General features: G+C 35.0%; 2 protein-coding genes across 7 annotated transcripts in view; one reads left to right on the top strand and one right to left on the bottom strand.

Moving 5' to 3' along the window:
- LOC102801418 (centriolin-like) overlaps positions 1–19,691 on the top strand; it is a 204,129-nt gene that overhangs the window by 83,546 nt on the left and 100,892 nt on the right. For all 6 annotated transcript variants that reach the window (XM_085493889.1, XM_085493887.1, XM_085493886.1 and 3 more), the window contains exons 18-20: positions 11,350–11,496; positions 18,187–18,438; positions 19,488–19,638. In XM_085493889.1, the coding sequence (XP_085350015.1) occupies positions 11,350–11,496; positions 18,187–18,438; positions 19,488–19,638 (550 nt within the window). The remainder of the gene's footprint in view (positions 1–11,349; positions 11,497–18,186; positions 18,439–19,487; positions 19,639–19,691) is intronic.
- The window catches only part of LOC100378319 (haloacid dehalogenase-like hydrolase domain-containing protein 3), a 148,018-nt gene that overhangs the window by 124,697 nt on the left and 3,630 nt on the right, over positions 1–19,691 (bottom strand). The window lies entirely within an intron of this gene.

Genomic DNA, 19,691 nt, shown 5'->3' with positions numbered 1-19,691 from the left:
TTAATTCCATAATTAGCATAATTATTCATTTTTGGGGGGTTTTAATCACATTTCAATAAAACTTGGAACATAGATGGTCTGTTACATTGCGCAGACCTTATTAGTTTTACACTCAAATCTGTTCATGTTAATTTTCTGATTTGCATAATTAGTTTTCAGCTTTTCCATCAATATCTCAAGTACAAGTAATTTTGAATTATTTTTAATGTGTCTCTCAAGAGTTCTTTCTAAGCTTTCTTTGATTTTCATTGATATTTAGCATGTCATGAATGGATACAAGTACATGTCAATTCAATTTGCAATTTGATCAAATTTGGCCGACTAGCGGCCATCTTGTGATAAAATGTGATAACTTGGACATGCTTTCACTTGTGATCTATGTTTTTCTTTGCTATGTCTTAAACTGGCGGGGTCATCACGCAACATGTGTTCGAATTTGATGTAAATAAACAATCTGTTGTATACGAAACTTGGGACTAACGTTTCAAGGACGCACTCGCAATAACCCCTCCACTTTAATATGACAAGCACAAAGAGAACGTTCAAAAAATTAACGGGGACTATGTGATTTTAATTTAATGACTTGTTTTTAATTTAATTTAATTTATTAATTTATGTGCATATTAATTATCTAATTTACATATTAATTACACATTTTTGTTTGCATTCATCCAACCACTGTTGACCACCAGCCTTGTAAGCCTATCAAAGCAGATTAATGCTCCAAGAAAATTAAAAAAGAAAATATGAAATAAAAATTCATAGATCATAAATTATAGACCTGACCTGACCATATATGTACCAGTGTTGTGGAGATCGCAGCAAAACAAAGAATGAAAGAAGAAGATCAAAGGTTACGACATGTAAACAAATCTTTGACCGGCTCGTTCTGTGGGCTCTGGGTATTTTAGCAGTAAAATAGCAAAGGTTCTGCAAATTTGAATGTGAACTCGGCAAGCTGAAGTGCTCGTGGGAAACTTGGACAAGTTGCATGAATAATTATGTCTCCGAAAACGTCAAAATCTAAAACGACATCACGCCAACCGAATTCGCTGCAGAGGTTCGTCACTCAGGCTGTACGTGATACGAAGGTCCCACATGACACAAAAAGGGTATGCATAACGACGACGATTTCAAGACCTTTCTAAAAACTAGTCTCTGCAGAATGGAGAAGAAAATGGACAAGCTAAACGATGAGCAGCGCTCGAAAACCGAACATTTGAAATAATGGAGAAAAAACAGGAAGATTTTGAACGCTCGCTAAACGAAACTTTGATCAAGGTGTCCAAACTGAAAAAAAAACCACATGGCCGTTGATGGTCGATTGGAGCAAGCTGAAAAAAAAATTGAGGAACTGGAATCTAAACTGAAAGAAAGCGATGACGATAACACGATATTCAAGGTCTATCAACCTAAGATTTGGTGGTATTGAGACGAGCACAGGAGAGAACTGCATTGAAACACTCGTCATTCTGCTGAAAGACAAGCTTGGTTTCGAAGACCCCGCCGCCATGATAGAAAACACGCACCAAATCTATACAGGAAACTGACTTGCATCTCGAGTGTCCAAATCTCATATTGTTGTTAAGTTTCTTAGACGACCAGAAAGGATTGCCGTGTTGCGTAAGGCTAAAACTATACTGAAGAACGAGGGAGTCTTTGTAACAGAAGACTACACCCGAGCGGACTACAAGCGAAAATGTGAATTGCGCCCAATCGACCCTGCTTTGCCAATGGCAGAATGATCATTGACGGCAAACTTTACAGGGAATGAAATAGTAAGTGAGCCATGCCTAACTTTATTATTGCGAAACGACGAGCGAACTCAAAGGTTTTGCGTGAGCAACCGGTTGTTTCCCAACTACTAAAAGGTCAGACTGTGAAAGAGAGATCGCCATTTTGTTTGAGAAACTGTCATGTCTTTGTCATGTCTAAACATACCGGGACACTGGCAATACCGACTACGTAAGGGTAAACTATTTAAAGCTACCTTTGGGAGCTGATTGTGTTATACTGTTGTTATATTCAAAGCCACTTAATGTGAGCTGTTTATTGTATAATGGTTGCCTGCAATTTCCATGTTTCATTTGTGACTTTAAAATTAGGTTAAGTCTACTTTTTTCAGTTTGTACTTCAACTACCACGAGATGATTTGTTTTGATTATGAGCCCACGTGACGGTTGTGCAACACTAGTATTTGTTCAGTTGATGCACTCTGATTTACAGGCTATGTTTGGTGGCTGTAGCCTTAGATGGGAGGAGGTGTTTCTTGTTTTGTATTTTTGTTTTGCCCGTTTTTCTTTTCTAAAACGAAAAAAAGAGTCAGTATAAAAGTAACTGTAGGTACTATGGGGGTTAAATTGCAAACTTCATCAAAAATATGGGTCCTTCGGAAATCAAAATCCTTTCACTGAATGTTAGAGGTTTGGGTCAGTCTAAAAAGCGGAGACAAGTCTTTAATTGGGTCAAGAATCAAAATCCAGGGGTTGTCTTCCTCCAGGAAACTCATAGTAGTGTTGAAAATGAGAGGTTTTGGAGTAGTCAATGCAAAAGTAAAATGTTTTTCAGCCATGGCGCTTCAAACAGTAAGGGAGTAATGACTCTATTTCAGAATGTGGAATTTGAAATTAAAAAGATAATTTCAGACCCCAAAAGAAGATATCTAATACATACAGTTTTATTATATGGACTTATTCTTTTAATCAATTCATATGCTCCTAATGGTGAGAATAGCCATATTACATTTCAAAAAAATGTCTTCCAAGAAATTAGAGAAAGTCTGTCTGACCCTGATATCTATGTAATCTGAGGGGGGGGGGTCATAACATTGTATTAAATCAAGCTAAAGTCAGACGTGGAAGCAAAACCCAACATTGGCACAGGGCCCATCAGCTTATGAATAACTTTATTGAAACAGGGGAGATGGTAGATGTGTGGAGGGTCATGAACCCAGATCTGAGTGGCTTTACATGGAAACGATTTAACCCCACTTTGGTACAAATTAGTTTGGACTACTTCCTCGCGAGTCAGTCTGTGCTAAATATTACAATCGATGCAAAAATTATCCCATGTGTGCACTATGACCACTGTGCTATATCACTAAGTATTAAATATAATGAATGTAGTAGGGCCCTTCATATTGGAAACTAAACACAAGTTTGCTGCGAGATGGAGATTACTTAAGATTAATTGAGGATAAATTTCCAAAGTGGATTGAGGAAGGGGAGGCCATTCAGGACTATCGGATTTTATGGGATTGGTTAAAGTTTTGTATAAAGAGGTCAACCATAACTTATTGTAAAGAAAAAAGTAAAAAACAAAGAGAAAATCCTTAAAATGGAAAAGAAATTAAGACTCGTGTCCGTGAAATACTTCTTGTTGTACGAATATGTTGGTCAGCGATAGTATCTTCAACTGCTGTACGAGGTATAGAGATTGACCTACCACCTCGGCTTTTGTTTCTAGTGGCACCACATCCTTTGTTTGTAGCGGCCCCACGTCCTCTCCCAACTGAAACACTCCTAGTAGTAGCTACCACATATTCGGCGATCTGTGTAATGGCAGGAGCATTACGTTTACGGCCTCTGCGATTGCTAATAGTATTATCCATATCGTAATGAATATTTTGTAAAATAATTGCGAGAGTTGACGTGACACGCTGTTAACTGGACGCAATTGCAGTACAGAATGGCTAAACAGGAAACACGTGAGGTTATGCAAATGTTGTGTCCATAAATACTGTTTAATGTAAACATTAAACACTCATGAATTAACAAAACAATCCCTTCAGAAAGAATATGATGACATTGCACAGGGACAGATCATTAGATCACAAGCTAATTGGCACGAATTAGGCGAGAAAAACTATATTTTCTATTTTCTGCAACTTGAGAAAATGAATGCCAAGAGATCACAAATTACCAACCTTTTAAATACAAATGGATTAGTGATCCCGGCCCAAGAAATAAATAAACAAATCAAATTCTATTATGAAATACTTACGCCTCCACCCTAAAAACTGATATTGATTTTAACACCCAATCCACTTTTCTTCAAAACCCTAACATACCAAAATTGACTGAGGACCAGGCCCAAATATGTGAGGGACTTATTACCTTGGAGGAAGCCAAATGTATTATTAAAACCCTGCCTGTCAATAAAACACCAGGAAATGATGGTTTTCCAGCAGAGTTTTACACCAAATTCTGGCCAGTGATGTCTAAATATGTAGTTAATTCCCTAAACATCGCCTATAAAGAGGGTCAATTATCCCCATCTTAGCGACAGGCAGTCATCACATTGTTGGAAAAAAAAGATAGGGATAGTAGGTTTCTTAAAAATTGGCTCTCCATCTCACTCCTCAACACTGATTATAAAATTGGAACAAAGTGTTTGGCCAAAAGGCTGGAAAAAGTTCCCCCAGATATAATTCATAATACTCAATCGGCCTTTGTCAAAATTAAACAAATAGGAGATGTGGTCAGTCTTGGAGAAAACATCTTTGACTATATGGACGAGGAAACTAAGCCAGGGATATTGTTAACAATAGATCTGGAAAAGGCTTTTGACACGGTAGAATGATTCTTTTGTTCAAAACTCTTGAAACATTTAATTTCGGACCCAGCTTTATTAGGTGGACAAAAACTCTTTACTCAAACATTGTTAACTGTGTTATGAATAGGGGTGTTGGACCCGATAATGTAACAATTACCGATAATGTATCATTAACCGATAGTGTAACACTATTAACCAATATTGTAATAAAAACCGATAATGTAACAACATGCAACCAATAGTGTAACAAAAAAAGGGAACTGATAATGTAACAAAAAATAACTGATAATGTAATAATTTTTCTTCCATCTGATAATGTAACACAAAAATCACTGATAATGTAATAGATTATTTTCCAACTGATAACGTAACAAGATGATTACCGATAATGTAATAACATATTTGCCAATAGAAACATAAATATTAACGACATGCCAACACTATGTGTGGGGCACCTAAAAGGCGTTATGGTCTGCAATTGTCAATGTTTGGCAAAACTGATCAATAATGCTGTTATCATTGATATGGATATAATATCGGATACATTCGACAGTTTTGATGTCATTTGTAGTCCCAAGCAATTTTAAAAGTGTGCTTCCAAAATCATCAAAAAAAAGCGTAACTGATATTTCAGATATATACATGTATGTATATATATTCGTTGTTAATTTGAAACAAATCAGTGAATACACTTAATATATTCAATATTGCATTGATATTCATGAACGGCCATAACGTTATATCTAATATTACTCTGGCTATTTATTGCTTCAAATTTGCACATGCATTAGATATTGTAGTCAAATTTTGATGGGAGTTGGGGTTGATCCATTTGTCAATAGTTGATGATATAGTCTATATAGTTTGAAAGTTTTGTCAAGGCATATTTGACAATGATCGTGTTGTTAAATTTAGAATGGATTTGAAGATACGTTTGATATAATTGGCAGTGATATTTTGATCAACATCTAACCAAAGACGATATATTGTATACTATATTCTTTTCAAAATATTACGATATTTTCGATATAATATTGCACTTTAATTACTTGTGATAAAGCTTGTGTATGGTTGCAATCAGTGTAATAGTAAAAGGCCAAACCACGATGATTTTAATGAACGTCTACATTTACCTTAACATCTATTAACAGTCAAATATATGCTGAAATCGGCTTTATTGACGTTTTTTTGAAAGACTTGCAAAAAAAGTAGTAACTTCTATGGACCCGATAAGTAAATAGCATGCGATACAATGAAGTGACATGCATACCATGTGGCACCTTGCACGTGACAGTAGATAAAGACATGCATATCAAATATGAAACGCCCATCATTAACATTGAATAATGAAATAAATATAAATCAAACAAAAATGCAATTTCTTTCCAGAATACATAATAAATATTGAACAGTGAAATGGAATTAAATAATCCAATAATATGACTATTTGACAAGACATCATTTCTGGTATCTTGGTTATTCATTGTGAAACTACGATATTTTTTAAAACTGCCAAGTGCAAAATATAAATGCATAACAAATTCAAAACTAATAAATGCCATCCATTCGTTGTGAAATATATATAAAATGCAGTATCTAACTCATTAACAAAATGTAAACACACACAAAGTTCAAAATATGAAAGTTGCAACATTTATTTCCAGAAAATATTCACAATGGCATACTAATCTGCAGCCCCTTGAACAAGGCGTAATGTTATCCATGCGCACCACCACTTCTTAATTCCAGTCAACAGTTCTCACACACTCACACTGAGACCACTACCTTTGCCAACCTTTTTTTATTAGTTTCTGAACTGATATTGTTGTCTCATTTTGACTACTGATACCTAATATCTACTTCTGGTTCGTCATATGCCTGTTTTCCGGCACGTACCTCTGGTTCGTGACTCTGTTTCTCAACGTTTACGTATATATTTCCACCATCATGTTTTTCAGCAAATACATTCATGCTATAACCATTTTCTATATCGATGCCTACTTCCACAGCATAAATATTTAGTTTCCCAGTGACGTCGCCGTCTTGTTCATCAGTGCCTACTTCCGTGTCATTCACTTCCAATTGCTCATTGTTGTTAAAGTTCTTAGGTCTGATTGGTATTTGATTTGATGTATTAAAAACTGACTTTGACCTATAACATTTCCTTGAATGCTGTAGTAGTGTTCACCTTGATTCTCTGAATCATGTGCCATCCATACAGTTGGAATATTATTATCATATGTTCAATACAGTGAAATAAGTCTTGTTCCTCCAGGTCCAATTGACAAAAATATTATGAATTGCACATTAAACATCTGGGAAACTCGTGATACAGTGATATGATCACCATGTGTTCCAGTTTGAGACATTGATTGTAGGTATGCGTCCAAATTGTTCATACCCCAAAAATTAGCAAGTGATGTTCCATTGGCAATATATGGTCGAGCTCTGAGATCATCCACAATTTCCTGTTGCAGTGTCTGTGGAGATCATAAAATACCAATATTGTTGAGTTGGTCTGCAATTACATGTACATCACTGATTCAGTTAAGAAAATAAGAATAATATAACTCGGATTACTTCTGTTTTTTGAAAATTGTATATTAACCCATTTTTGTATTACAGATGGCAACTTGCGAAAGTTGTCGTTGTTATATTTATTGTTAATGAGACGGGCAAGCCCACCAAGTCATATTCCCCTGTGCCGCGAGGCAGGAACAGATTTAGGGGCGAGCAAGGCCATTCATATTATAAACAATGTATGCATTTTAGATTGGCATGCCACAATATTGACTTCCTGTGTCAATATTATAAGATTGACAAATCTAAATAATTGGAACCCTAAATTAAATTAAAAAAAAACATGGGAGAACAGTTTTCTAATCGTTTCAACATATAATTAAACATTTCTATAAATATACTTTTTTTCTTTATGATTATCAAAAAATACACATATTTCACCCGATTGTTACTTTCATCACAAAAACTCAAAACGGGCTCAGAGTTGATGCCATTTGGAACTGATCTTTGTTTGGGTGGTACGTCACTGGCACTATGATTTTAACTAATGTTGAAAGATAGTTTATTGTACAAGCAGATACTTGGCTGATTTCCAAAACGAGGTTATTATATAACCAAAACTTGTACTCAAATATATTGTTCCACATGTATGAACAAATAAATTTTGAAAATTTTAGTTGGTTAATTTGAGCAAAGTAATTGTCAGCTATATACTCTACACACTATTATGCATGCATACCATAGACATTGGTCATAGATCACCAATTCCGTCAAGGGTATTTTACATATCGTTCACATGACACAAAACAGTTTGTTGGGTTTATGAAAAGAGTGGTGGTGTTGTGTACATTGCTCGATAGGAATGTGTGATGACTACTCCGATGCACGGTTCGAGATGTGTTTCAATTTGTATGTGCAATATTTACAGATGATACTGTTATATACCACCTTACTAGGACAATGAGGACAAGATATTATCAAACATGATCTTGATGATATCGATATGAAGTCAATTTTATTTATTTTTTTAAGTGCAAATATTCCAGTTATATCACTGCCTGTTCCCACATGTACACCGATGTGGGATGATGAAGACTATAGTATAGACTATAGTAAGACTACATAATTAACACATAATATTTTGTCGTTTCACAAAACACATTTTACACCCTCTCAAAATGATCATCCATATTTTTTTGGGAGGCCACATAATTCTTAATGTCTTCATGGCAACCCTGAAAACAATCTTTTAACATGAAGATATGCAATCAATATCAGCAAGCTGGACGTGTCCCATTCAGTAATCTTCATAATTAAATTGCAGCTAAAAACAATCAAAATAATTTGTGTTTGATGGTATGATATAAAATACAGTAAATTCCATATCGTTCTAGAAATTGCAAACAATTTCAATGCAAATACATATTATTACACTATCGGTAATCATCTTGTTGCGTTATCAGTTGGAAAAATAATCTATTACATTATCAGTTGCTTTTTTTGTTACACTATTGGTTGTGTGTTGTTACATTATCGGTTTTTATTACAATATTGGTTAATTCGTGTTACATTATCGGCTTTTATTACAATATCGGTTAATTCGTGTTACACTATCGGTTAATGATACATTATCGGGAATTTATTACATTATCACGTCCAACAAGGGTACTGGATATTTCGCTCTAGGACGAGGGGTCAGACAGGGAGATCCAATATCCCCAATGTTGTTCATTCTTACCATAGAAATAAGTTTATGCTCAATAAACAAGAAATTAAGGGAATCCCAGAACCGGGTTTTGAAACTGTTAAAAGCGCTTCTTTTGCAGACGACCTCGCATGTTTCTTGACTGACCTCCCCTCCTGTAGGAGACTTTTCCAAATATTGAAAGATTTTGAAAAAATTTTGGGTCTTGCAGTTAACAAAGAGAAGTGTGAAGCGATGTGGCTGGGAAGCATGGAAAAATGTAAAGACAAACTTCTGAAAGTAAAATGGTTGAATATTATTAAAATTGTAGGAATTTATTTCTCCCATGATAAAAAACTAGCTGCTGAAAGGAACTTTGCTGAGCCCATGGAGAAACTCAGAATGTCATTGCAATTTTGGAAACTAACTCTGCTTGGAAAGGTACAGATTTTTAAATCTATGGGAATTTCTAGGCTCCAATATGTACTAAATCTTACAGCCTGTCCTAATAGAATCCTGAAAGAAATTAACAAATTGTTATTTCAATTTCTGTGGAATGGGAAGGATCGGGTTGCACTGAAAACTGTGGTTGGGGAAGGAGGAGAAGGTGAGCTTGGCATGCCGGACATTTTTGCTATAGTTAAGGCCCAAGGTATAAACTGGCTGAGGTGTTACCACGACAACAATACCCATCCATGGAAATGGATTTTACATAGGAAATTGCACAGCATAGGTGGAGTCAAATCACCGTTGAGAGCCGATTTTAAAATAAAACTTTTACCTAAGGGGCTAAATCTTAGAATGATGCAAGCCTGGATTTCTGTGGTTGGGGAAAGCAACGATGAGGAGCATTTCCTCAACCCAGCTATCTGGAATAATTATAATATTCTTTAAGGGGGTAAAAGTATTTTTAACAACTATTTTTTTGAAGCTGGATTTCAGTATGTTGGACATCTTTTTAATGAACATGGTCAAGTCTTACAATGGGAGGAGATCTTGTCGAGAGGGGTGCCCCATCACTGCTATCTGAAATGGTATGGGATAATTGCAGCGATACCACCTAGCTGAAAACAAAATGTTGACCAATGATGAGAATACTGAGATAGGTGTAAAGTTTATTGGAGTGCAATATCATCTGCAAAATTAAACCAGTTACCCGGGGTATTGTAAAACATTACTTCATTTCCCCACGATCGGAAATGTTCTTTATAAAAGCATTTAATTCATTCATAAATGAATGGGGAAGTATTTACTGGTCACCATTTAAACTTTCCATTGATTCAAAATTAAGAGAATTTCAGTGGAAAATTTCTCACAATATCCTGGTTACAAACACAATACTCCATAAGATGTCCACCCCAAGAATTGAATCATGCTCATGCACATTTTGTATAGGGTCAGATGAAACTCTTCTTCACCTGTTCTGCCACTGTGTTCACGTTGAAGAATGGGGAAAACATGTTGGAGCTCCAGGGTCATTAGACCCTGAATTCATGAAATTAGGTGATTGCCTTCGTCCTATGTTACTAAATTTTCTGATTCTGTTGGCCAAGAGATTTATCTATATATGTAGGTATCAACAAAAAAGACCAAATTTTGTCAACTTTAAGACATTTGTTAAATAGATTGAAATGATTCAATGTTACACCGCAAAAAGGAAAGGGAAAATGAGTAAACACAATAAAAAGTGGGGGAAATTAAAACTTATGGATACCGACCAAACCACTAAAGACTGAATATTGTAATCTTGTATTCAAACCATTGTAATGTTTACAGTACCAACTTTCATGTATCTTTACACTTGTAAACCTTATAAGATGACTCAATAAAATGTTTTTAAAAATTAAAAAAAAAAAATAAAAAAATAAATAAGATAGTTAGGTAAATATTACCAAACCAGAATCATTAAATGAATGCATCTGCTTGGAGACAATGCATAGATAACATTTCCTTTGAAAATTGTATGGATGCCTTGAATGAGCTGTTTTATTGGCTCCGCTGTCGACTTTGTCGAGCGGAGCTTATCATATGAGTGATTGCCGTCGTGCATGTCAATGTTTTACTGTTTCAACTTCTTCTTGAAAACTACAAGCCTGAATGCTTTGATACTTGGTGTATATGGTCTACCTTGGGTAGACCTCTCTTAGATTTCTTCATTTCATGATGATATCTTCAATTCTCTAATTTTATATTCGACTCTTTGTTAAAAACCGCAAGTCCAATTGCTTTGATATTACATATATAGATACTACATGTGGTCCTCTCTCAGATTTGTTCATTTTGTAATGATATCTTTAATTCTCTAATTGTAATGAATATTTTTGTCATTTTTGGTGAAAAGTGATATTTTTGAATTCTCGTTGAAAACGTTGAAAGTACTGTTTTTTTGATACTATACATATTGTTCATTTTCTAATGATATCTTCAGTTCTTTAATTGTAATGTGCATTGCTAACGGCGGAGCTATCTCAGCTTGTTATTTATTTTATTAATGTTTTGGATTGACCCAGTGTCATAATTTATTGTGATTCCAAGTACGTTTGGCAAGTTTTGTGAATGTTATTGATTGAATTTGTTGTTTAACATGATAGGCACAGAAAAGCCCTTCTCCAAAAAAGTCTGACACGCCTACACCCAGAAAGAATCCAAAGGACCAAGAAAGAATTTCACAACTAGAAAAAGACCTGAGTGATATAAAGAAAAAATACCGAGATCAAGAGAAACAGTGTGCAAAAAAGGTAAATTAAACTTTGATACGACTTCCAAACTGAATATGGATGAATATTAGTGCCAGTGACAGTCTTTAATAGCATTCATATCAGTGCCAGTCTTTAATAGCATTCATATCAGTGCCAGTCTTTAATAGCATTCATATCAGTGTCAGTCTTTAATAGCATTCATATCAGTGCCAGTCTTTAATAGCATTCATATCAGTGCCAGTCTTTAATAGCATTCATATCAGTGTCAGTCTTTAATAGCATTCATATCAGTGACAGTCTTTAATAGCATTCATATCAGTGCCAGTCTTTAATAGCATTCATATCAGTGCCAGTCTTTAATAGCATTCATATCAGTGCCAGTCTTTAATAGCATTCATATCAGTGCCAGTCTTTAATAGCATTCATATCAGTGTCAGTCTTTAATAGCATTCATATCAGTGCCAGTCTTTAATAGCATTCATATCAGTGCCAGTCTTTAATAGCATTCATATCAGTGCCAGTCTTTCATAGCATTCATATCAGTGCCAGTCTTTAATAGCATTCATATCAGTGCCAGTCTTTAATAGCATTCATATCAGTGCCAGTCTTTAATAGCATTCATATCAGTGCCAGTCTTTAATAGCATTCATATCAGTGTCAGTCTTTAATAGCATTCATATCAGTGCCAGTCTTTAATAGCATTCATATCAGTGCCAGTCTTTAATAGCATTCATATCAGTGCCAGTCTTTAATAGCATTCATATCAGTGCCAGTCTTTAATAGCATTCATATCAGTGCCAGTCTTTAATAGCATTCATATCAGTGTCAGTCTTTAATAGCATTCATATCAGTGCCAGTCTTTAATAGCATTCATATCAGTGCCAGTCTTTAATAGCATTCATATCAGTGCCAGTCTTTAATAGCATTCATATCAGTGCCAGTCTTTAATAGCATTCATATCAGTGCCAGTCTTTAATAGCATTCATATCAGTGCCAGTCTTTAATAGCATTCATATCAGTGTCAGTCTTTAATAGCATTCATATCAGTGCCAGTCTTTAATAGCATTCATATCAGTGCCAGTCTTTAATAGCATTCATATCAGTGCCAGTCTTTAATAGCATTCATATCAGTGTCAGTCTTTAATAGCATTCATATCAGTGACAGTCTTTAATAGCATTCATATCAGTGCCAGTCTTTAATAGCATTCATATCAGTGCCAGTCTTTAATAGCATTCATATCAGTGCCAGTCTTTAATAGCATTCATATCAGTGTCAGTCTTTAATAGCATTCATATCAGTGCCAGTCTTTAATAGCATTCATATCAGTGTCAGTCTTTAATAGCATTCATATCAGTGCCAGTCTTTAATAGCATTCATATCAGTGCCAGTCTTTAATAGCATTCATATCAGTGCCAGTCTTTAATAGCATTCATATCAGTGCCAGTCTTTAATAGCATTCATATCAGTGCCAGTCTTTAATAGCATTCATATCAGTGCCAGTCTTTAATAGCATTCATATCAGTGCCAGTCTTTAATAGCATTCATATCAGTGTCAGTCTTTAATAGCATTCATATCAGTGCCAGTCTTTAATAGCATTCATATCAGTGTCAGTCTTTAATAGCATTCATATCAGTGCCAGTCTTTAATAGCATTCATATCAGTGCCAGTCTTTAATAGCATTCATATCAGTGCCAGTCTTTAATAGCATTCATATCAGTGCCAGTCTTTAATAGCATTCATATCAGTGCCAGTCTTTAATAGCATTCATATCAGTGCCAGTCTTTAATAGCATTCATATCAGTGACAGTCTTTAATAGCATTCATATCAGTGCCAGTCTTTAATAGCATTCATATCAGTGCCAGTCTTTAATAGCATTCATATCAGTGCCAGTCTTTAATAGCATTCATATCAGTGCCAGTCTTTAATAGCATTCATATCAGTGCCAGTCTTTAATAGCATTCATATCAGTGACAGTCTTTAATAGCATTCATATCAGTGCCAGTCTTTAATAGCATTCATATCAGTGCCAGTCTTTAATAGCATTCATATCAGTGCCAGTCTTTAATAGCATTCATATCAGTGCCAGTCTTTAATAGCATTCATATCAGTGCCAGTCTTTAATAGCATTCATATCAGTGACAGTCTTTAATAGCATTCATATCAGTGCCAGTCTTTCATAGCATTCATATCAGTGTCAGTCTTTAATAGCATTCATATCAGTGCCAGTCTTTAATAGCATTCATATCAGTGCCAGTCTTTAATAGCATTCATATCAGTGTCAGTCTTTAATAGCATTCATATCAGTGCCAGTCTTTAATAGCATTCATATCAGTGCCAGTCTTTAATAGCATTCATATCAGTGCCAGTCTTTCATAGCATTCATATCAGTGCCAGTCTTTAATAGCATTCATATCAGTGCCAGTCTTTAATAGCATTCATATCAGTGCCAGTCTTTAATAGCATTCATATCAGTGCCAGTCTTTAATAGCATTCATATCAGTGCCAGTCTTTAATAGCATTCATATCAGTGCCAGTCTTTAATAGCATTCATATCAGTGCCAGTCTTTAATAGCATTCATATCAGTGCCAGTCTTTAATAGCATTCATATCAGTGCCAGTCTTTAATAGCATTCATATCAGTGCCAGTCTTTAATAGCATTCATATCAGTGCCAGTCTTTAATAGCATTCATATCAGTGTCAGTCTTTAATAGCATTCATATCAGTGTCAGTCTTTAATAGCATTCATATCAGTGCCAGTCTTTAATAGCATTCATATCAGTGTCAGTCTTTAATAGCATTCATATCAGTGCCAGTCTTTAATAGCATTCATATCAGTGTCAGTCTTTAATAGCATTCATATCAGTGTCAGTCTTTAATAGCATTCATATCAGTGCCAGTCTTTAATAGCATTCATATCAGTGTCAGTCTTTAATAGCATTCATATCAGTGTCAGTCTTTAATAGCATTCATATCAGTGTCAGTCTTTAATAGCATTCATATCAGTGCCAGTCTTTAATAGCATTCATATCAGTGCCAGTCTTTAATAGCATTCATATCAGTGTCAGTCTTTAATAGCATTCATATCAGTGCCAGTCTTTAATAGCATTCATATCAGTGCCAGTCTTTAATAGCATTCATATCAGTGTCAGTCTTTAATAGCATTCATATCAGTGCCAGTCTTTAATAGCATTCATATCAGTGCCAGTCTTTAATAGCATTCATATCAGTGCCAGTCTTTAATAGCATTCATATCAGTGCCAGTCTTTAATAGCATTCATATCAGTGCCAGTCTTTAATAGCATTCATATCAGTGTCAGTCTTTAATAGCATTCATATCAGTGACAGTCTTTAATAGCATTCATATCAGTGCCAGTCTTTAATAGCATTCATATCAGTGCCAGTCTTTAATAGCATTCATATCAGTGCCAGTCTTTAATAGCATTCATATCAGTGCCAGTCTTTAATAGCATTCATATCAGTGTCAGTCTTTAATAGCATTCATATCAGTGCCAGTCTTTAATAGCATTCATATCAGTGCCAGTCTTTAATAGCATTCATATCAGTGCCAGTCTTTAATAGCATTCATATCAGTGCCAGTCTTTAATAGCATTCATATCAGTGCCAGTCTTTAATAGCATTCATATCAGTGCCAGTCTTTAATAGCATTCATATCAGTGCCAGTCTTTAATAGCATTCATATCAGTGCCAGTCTTTAATAGCATTCATATCAGTGCCAGTCTTTAATAGCATTCATATCAGTGCCAGTCTTTAATAGCATTCATATCAGTGCCAGTCTTTAATAGCATTCATATCAGTGCCAGTCTTTAATAGCATTCATATCAGTGACAGTCTTTAATAGCATTCATATCAGTGCCAGTCTTTAATAGCATTCATATCAGTGTCAGTCTTTAATAGCATTCATATCAGTGTCAGTCTTTAATAGCATTCATATCAGTGACAGTCTTTAATAGCATTCATATCAGTGACAGTCTTTAATAGCATTCATATCAGTGCCAGTCTTTAATAGCATTCATATCAGTGCCAGTCTTTAATAGCATTCATATCAGTGACAGTCTTTAATAGCATTCATATCAGTGCCAGTCTTTAATAGCATTCATATCAGTGCCAGTCTTTAATAGCATTCATATCAGTGTCAGTCTTTAATAGCATTCATATCAGTGCCAGTCTTTAATAGCATTCATATCAGTGCCAGTCTTTAATAGCATTCATATCAGTGCCAGTCTTTAATAGCATTCATATCAGTGTCAGTCTTTAATAGCATTCATATCAGTGCCAGTCTTTAATAGCATTCATATCAGTGCCAGTCTTTAATAGCATTCATATCAGTGCCAGTCTTTAATAGCATTCATATCAGTGCCAGTCTTTAATAGCATTCATATCAGTGCCAGTCTTTAATAGCATTCATATCAGTGTCAGTCTTTAATAGCATTCATATCAGTGACAGTCTTTAATAGCATTCATATCAGTGCCAGTCTTTAATAGCATTCATATCAGTGCCAGTCTTTAATAGCATTCATATCAGTGCCAGTCTTTAATAGCATTCATATCAGTGCCAGTCTTTAATAGCATTCATATCAGTGTCAGTCTTTAATAGCATTCATATCAGTGCCAGTCTTTAATAGCATTCATATCAGTGCCAGTCTTTAATAGCATTCATATCAGTGTCAGTCTTTAATAGCATTCATATCAGTGCCAGTCTTTAATAGCATTCATATCAGTGCCAGTCTTTAATAGCATTCATATCAGTGCCAGTCTTTAATAGCATTCATATCAGTGCCAGTCTTTAATAGCATTCATATCAGTGCCAGTCTTTAATAGCATTCATATCAGTGCCAGTCTTTAATAGCATTCATATCAGTGCCAGTCTTTAATAGCATTCATATCAGTGCCAGTCTTTAATAGCATTCATATCAGTGCCAGTCTTTAATAGCATTCATATCAGTGACAGTCTTTAATAGCATTCATATCAGTGCCAGTCTTTAATAGCATTCATATCAGTGCCAGTCTTTAATAGCATTCATATCAGTGTCAGTCTTTAATAGCATTCATATCAGTGACAGTCTTTAATAGCATTCATATCAGTGCCAGTCTTTAATAGCATTCATATCAGTGCCAGTCTTTAATAGCATTCATATCAGTGCCAGTCTTTAATAGCATTCATATCAGTGCCAGTCTTTAATAGCATTCATATCAGTGACAGTCTTTAATAGCATTCATATCAGTGCCAGTCTTTAATAGCATTCATATCAGTGCCAGTCTTTAATAGCATTCATATCAGTGTCAGTCTTTAATAGCATTCATATCAGTGACAGTCTTTAATAGCATTCATATCAGTGACAGTCTTTAATAGCATTCATATCAGTGTCAGTCTTTAATAGCATTCATATCAGTGCCAGTCTTTAATAGCATTCATATCAGTGCCAGTCTTTAATAGCATTCATATCAGTGCCAGTCTTTAATAGCATTCATATCAGTGCCAGTCTTTCATAGCATTCATATCAGTGCCAGTCTTTAATAGCATTCATATCAGTGACAGTCTTTAATAGCATTCATATCAGTGCCAGTCTTTAATAGCATTCATATCAGTGCCAGTCTTTAATAGCATTCATATCAGTGCCAGTCTTTAATAGCATTCATATCAGTGCCAGTCTTTAATAGCATTCATATCAGTGCCAGTCTTTAATAGCATTCATATCAGTGCCAGTCTTTAATAGCATTCATATCAGTGCCAGTCTTTAATAGCATTCATATCAGTGCCAGTCTTTAATAGCATTCATATCAGTGCCAGTCTTTAATAGCATTCATATCAGTGCCAGTCTTTAATAGCATTCATATCAGTGCCAGTCTTTAATAGCATTCATATCAGTGCCAGTCTTTAATAGCATTCATATCAGTGCCAGTCTTTAATAGCATTCATATCAGTGCCAGTCTTTAATAGCATTCATATCAGTGCCAGTCTTTAATAGCATTCATATCAGTGCCAGTCTTTAATAGCATTCATATCAGTGCCAGTCTTTAATAGCATTCATATCAGTGCCAGTCTTTAATAGCATTCATATCAGTGCCAGTCTTTAATAGCATTCATATCAGTGCCAGTCTTTAATAGCATTCATATCAGTGCCAGTCTTTAATAGCATTCATATCAGTGCCAGTCTTTAATAGCATTCATATCAGTGCCAGTCTTTAATAGCATTCATATCAGTGCCAGTCTTTAATAGCATTCATATCAGTGCCAGTCTTTAATAGCATTCATATCAGTGCCAGTCTTTAATAGCATTCATATCATTGTCAGTCTTTAATAGCATTCATATCAGTGCCAGTCTTTAATAGCATTCATATCATTGTCAGTCTTTAATAGCATTCATATCAGTGCCAGTCTTTAATAGCATTCATATCAGTGCCAGTCTTTAATAGCATTCATATCAGTGCCAGTCTTTAATAGCATTCATATCAGTGCCAGTCTTTAATAGCATTCATATCAGTTATTGAATTCATGTCAGTATCTCCATTAGTTCTACCACATTATAAAGTTCGAAACTATAAAATGGCCTATATGTATTTTTGCTCGAAATCAGAGTGGAAGATCAAACTTCAAGACTTTTTCAGCCCATGTGACTGAGCTGAAATTCATAGTGTGTGTTTTGTTTCACTTTGTGCAAGTTCTTTATGTATTTGTGTGTTCTGTTTCACTCACTCAAATGCAGGATTCAGAGGCACAAGCACAGATTGCAAGATTGGAAGGTGAATTAAGGAGAAGAAAGGCCAAGGATGAAGAAGACAAGAAAAAACATGAACAAGAAAGACAAAGAGAAAAGGAACGAAGAGAAAAAGAAAGGAGAGATAAAGAGAAAAGAACAGATGAAGAAAAACAGAAAGAAAGAAAGCAAAAAGAAAGAGAAGATAGGGAGAGACAAAAAGAAAAACAACGTGAAAAGGAGATGAAAGAAAGAGATGAGGTAACAATTGCTTTTGGGTGATTTGAGACACTGCATTGCATTATGACATTTGCTTCGTGTCTGGGATTCCATAATCTCTGTGGCATCATATCACAATTGTGAAATGGTGGTGTATAAGCGTATACACAAATCAAATTGCAACATTTAGAACAAGTTGTTACTAATTTCCAAAGTGAAAAACTATTCCCTGACTGAAGTCAGTCTAGATTGTTTTGATAGTAACGAGACATCTTCATCTTTGTCCATGGACCTATGTAAGTCTATGATTGTCTCCCTGTGCAATAGTGAGTTTGAACACAAGACAGGAAATTGTACAATAGCAACAATAACATGAGTGAGTGTGAATATTTTAGCGAGTGTTACAGTTAAAGTACTCCCTCCTCAGTTCTGTGAAATGTGGTTGATAGTCTCATACAAGTGAATGGGACCACACACACGCAAGTTCCAGCATGATTTTATCATTTTCATAAAAATAGCTACAAGGAAAGAATTAAATAAATTAACATGTAACACAATTGGTAGAATTTGCTGTTATTCTCAAATCTATGGATTGTGTGATCATGGACCTACTAGTCAGATTGTGATCTAGTCATGGGTCATAGATCATTGTCAGAAATACAACATTGAATCACTGTTGTGGCATGACATAATCAACTTATAGTTTGAAGGAAACATGAATTTACCTGGCTGGAGCTGTTTACTACACTGAGACTTACAATAAAATATACTCTATTGTTTAGAAGCCTGTATAAAAACTTGGGCCTTTAATACAATGTACGTTATCTGATATATTTGCATGTGTCATGATTTGGTCAAAGATGATAACTGGTGGCCATTTTAGTCATAAAAATGCACTAAAAATCCAATATTTAGACATGTAGTTGGAGCCTTTATAAGTCACCCCCTTTCCTTGCGTTCTGACTCAACTTGATTTATGAGATTCCAACAAAAACAGTTCTGTTATGAGGGCACACTGCTTGTAATAATAAAAAAAATGAATCCTGTCTGTGCAGTTTCCATTAGATATTGCTTGTTTATGTTGTGTGTAGAATATGTTGATCCACCCACAAGCCAGGCAGGCTGCCAAAGAACTACTCAAAGCTCAGGATGATATTGAAAAGTTAATGGAACTGTTATCAGAGAAAGAAAGAGACTTAGAAATTGAGATTGAAGAAGCTGATAAGGCATCAAGTACAGTTGGTAAGTACATCCCTATTATAAAATAGAATAGTCCTGGTGATAGCTCTACATTA

Source organism: Saccoglossus kowalevskii, chromosome 19, assembly GCF_978046115.1.
Source record: "Saccoglossus kowalevskii chromosome 19, keSacKowa6.1, whole genome shotgun sequence".
Classification (NCBI taxonomy): Eukaryota; Metazoa; Hemichordata; class Enteropneusta; family Harrimaniidae; genus Saccoglossus; species Saccoglossus kowalevskii.
The sequence above is the reverse complement of the archived record's forward strand: the minus strand, read 5'-3'. Positions and strand labels throughout refer to the sequence as shown.